The 2,879-nt window shown below is 56.0% G+C and overlaps 2 protein-coding genes across 2 annotated transcripts in view; both read left to right on the top strand.

The window, feature by feature from the left end:
* Positions 1 to 405: 405 nt before the first annotated feature.
* On the top strand, positions 406 to 2,326 carry EMH_0066950 (acetlytransferase, GNAT family domain containing protein, putative; the record flags this gene model as incomplete). Its single annotated transcript, XM_013498565.1, is given in 3 exon segments — positions 406 to 604; positions 608 to 1,854; positions 2,030 to 2,326. Coding segments are annotated over 3 exon segments (1,743 nt in total).
* Positions 2,327 to 2,427: 101 nt separating this feature from the next.
* Positions 2,428 to 2,879, top strand: part of EMH_0066960 (uncharacterized protein) — a gene marked incomplete at both ends in the record, with an annotated part of 2,032 nt that continues 1,580 nt past the window's right edge. Inside the window, one exon of the mRNA XM_013498566.1 lies at positions 2,428 to 2,739. Coding sequence (XP_013354020.1) covers positions 2,428 to 2,739 — 312 coding nt within the window. The remainder of the gene's footprint in view (positions 2,740 to 2,879) is intronic.

Below are 2,879 nucleotides of genomic sequence, written 5' to 3' on the forward strand. Positions count from 1 at the left end.
TTTAGTTGTCGCGTTGTCCTTCAAACCCTTTACCAGCCAGCTGATCACAGGGAACAGCAGCAGCAGCAGCAGCGCCCGTAGCAGCAGCAGCAGCAGAGGTACCTCCGAGGCCCCCACAAGCAGACTGTCCCCCCATGACAGCAGCAGCAACACCAGCAGCAGCTGCAGCAGCAGCAGCAGCGCCACCACCAGCAGCAGCAGCAGCAGCAGGTCGCCAACGAGCTTCAATATCTACTCAGACATCAGCATCAAGTACCCCTTTGCGTGGTTCTTCTTCTCTGTCTTCTCAGGGGCCCCCGGGGCCCCCAGGGGCCCCGGGGGCCCCTTGTGGTGGTTCTCGTGTTTCCTTTGGTTGTGGGGTTGGTGGGGATCGTCTCCCTTCGTTAGACTCTGCGTTTGCACCGCATGCAGAAGAAGCAGAAGAAAGCAGCTTCTCTCAGCTCTGTAGATACACCTCAGAGGTGCTGCTGGCGGGGGCCCCCCAGCTGGGGAGGCCTTTCTTGGGGGGCGGTGCTGTTGATGAGCTGCAGCCGGCAGAGCTGCTGCAGTGTGAACAAATGCTGCTTGATGATGAAGAACTGCAGCAGCAGCAGCAGCAGCAGCAGCNAGCTGCTGCAGTGTGAACAAATGCTGCTTGATGATGAAGAACTGCAGCAGCAGCAGCAGCAGCAGCAGCTGTTGCTGCAGCAGCAGCAGCAGCAACAGCTGCAGCAGCAGCAGCAGCAACAGCAGCAGCAGCAGCAGCAGCAGCAGCAGCAGCAGCAGCTTTATGCTATCTCTTCTGCTATCCCTGCGGACTCTACGAGCCCCCCTCCTGTGCTGCAGCTGCCTATACACTCGGAGATGGTGGGCCTGCCTCCATCGTTGTTGCTGCCGCATATATCCTATCGTCTTGCTGCAGCAGCAGACCGAGAGCAGCTGCAGCAGCTGCATGCAGAGACCTTTCCCTTTATGTATAACGAAGCCTTCTATTCTTACATATGCTCGGGCAGGGGCTACGCCCTCGTAGCCACAGTACGCCGCAAAGACATCACCAGCATCAAGCAGCAACTCCAGCAGCAGCAGCAGCAGCAGCAGCAGCAGCAGCAGCAGCAGGGGGAGGGGGAGGGGCAGCAGCACGGGCACAGCAGCGGGCAGCATGCAGCCTCAGATGGTGCCACCCGCAGCTGCGGTCCATCTGCAGCAGCAGCAGCAACAACTGCAGCAGCAGCAGCAGCAGCAGGTGCAGCAACAGCAGCAGCAACAGCAGCACCAACTACTGACCGGCTGTCATCTTGGTTTTCCTCGTGGCAGTCTACAGCAGCCTCAACTGAGCAGCAGCAGCAGCAGCAGCTGCTGCTGCTGCAGCAGCAGCAGCAGCAGAGAGAGGAGGAAGAGCTGCTGGTTGGGGTTATAACTGTCTCTCAGAGTTTAACATATATAGGCGCAGAAGATGCAGAGATAGTCCGTCGATGGGTGCAGCAAAAAGAAGAAGAAATGGCTGCTGCTGCTGCTGCTGCTGCTGCTGCTGCTGCTGCTGCAGTTGCTGCTGATGATGATGCTGCTGCTGATGCTGCTGCTGGTGGTGGTGATAGTACTGATGCAAGTCGAACATCACCGCAACCAGCAGCAGCAACAGAAGCAACAGCAGCAGCAGCAGCAACAGCAGCAGCAGCAGCAGCAGCAGCGGGGACTCCTGGGGAGCCGTGCTGCATGCAAGCTGCTGCTGCTGCTGCTGCTGCTGAGGAGCGGCCGTCTAGTTGGAGTTCTTTTCTATCGGGTTTCAGCCTAGACAGCAGCAGCAACAGAGCTGCCCCAGCAGCAGCAGCAGCAGCAGCAGGAGCAGCAGCAGCAGCAGCAGCAGCAGGATATGGTGTATGTTGTGAGGAGGATGCATTGGTTGTTTCTTCTGCTGATGATACAGAAAAAGAAAAAGAAAAAGAAAAAGAAAAAGAAAGAGTGTGTAGGGATTTAGCTTATGTATTAACGTTGGCTGTTGCTGCTCCTTGTCGTCGTATTGGTGTTGCTGCTGCGCTGCTGCAGCAAGCAGTTCTGTATTTCAAGTCAGCAGCACCCCCCGCACCAGCAGCAGCAGCAGCAGCAGCAGCAGCAGCAACAACAACAACCCCAGCAGCAGCAGCACCCCCCGCAGCAGCAGCAACAACAACAACCCCAGCAGCAGCAGCACCCCCCGCAGCAACAACAACAACAACAACAACAACCCCAGCAGCAGCAGCAGCAACAACAACAACCCCAGCAGCAGCAGCAGCAGCAGCAGCAGCAGCAGCAGCAGCAGCAGCGAGGAGAGCAACTGCTTTATATCTGCATGTTGCTGACTACAACATAACAGCATTAAACTTTTATATAAAAAATAATTTTTCTGTTGTTTGTCACTTTCCTGAATTCTATGCGATAGAGGGTAAACCCTACGGCTCTTATCTCTGCTGCATGCACCTGCATGAACACAGCAGCAGCAGCAGCAGCAGCAGCAGCAGCAGCAGCAGCAGCAGCTGCGGGAGCAGCAGCAGCAGCGGGAGCAGGAGCGGGAGCAGCAGCGGGAAGGGAGTTGCAGCAGCAGGAAAAGAACAGCTGTTGCTGCAGCAGCAACTGCAGCAGCAACAAATACAGCAGCAGCAGCAAATGCAGCAGCAGCAAATACAGCAGCAACAAAAACAACAAAAACAGCAGCAAGAAGAAATAAAACAAAATACAGAAAAAACAAAAGTTTTGTCGATGGGGATAGAGTGGGCCCTCAGAGCCGTGCGCTCCTCGGTCACTGATTTCTTACACCCGCAGCCAGCAGCAGCAGCAGCAGCAGCAGCAGCAGCAGCAGCAACAGCAGCAGCAGCAGCAGATACACAAAGCAATAACAACAACCCCACCCCCTAACCTATCCATAA

This window comes from Eimeria mitis, genomic scaffold (assembly GCF_000499745.2).
Source record: "Eimeria mitis Houghton genomic scaffold, Emh_scaff3528, whole genome shotgun sequence".
Taxonomy (NCBI): Eukaryota; Apicomplexa; class Conoidasida; order Eucoccidiorida; family Eimeriidae; genus Eimeria; species Eimeria mitis.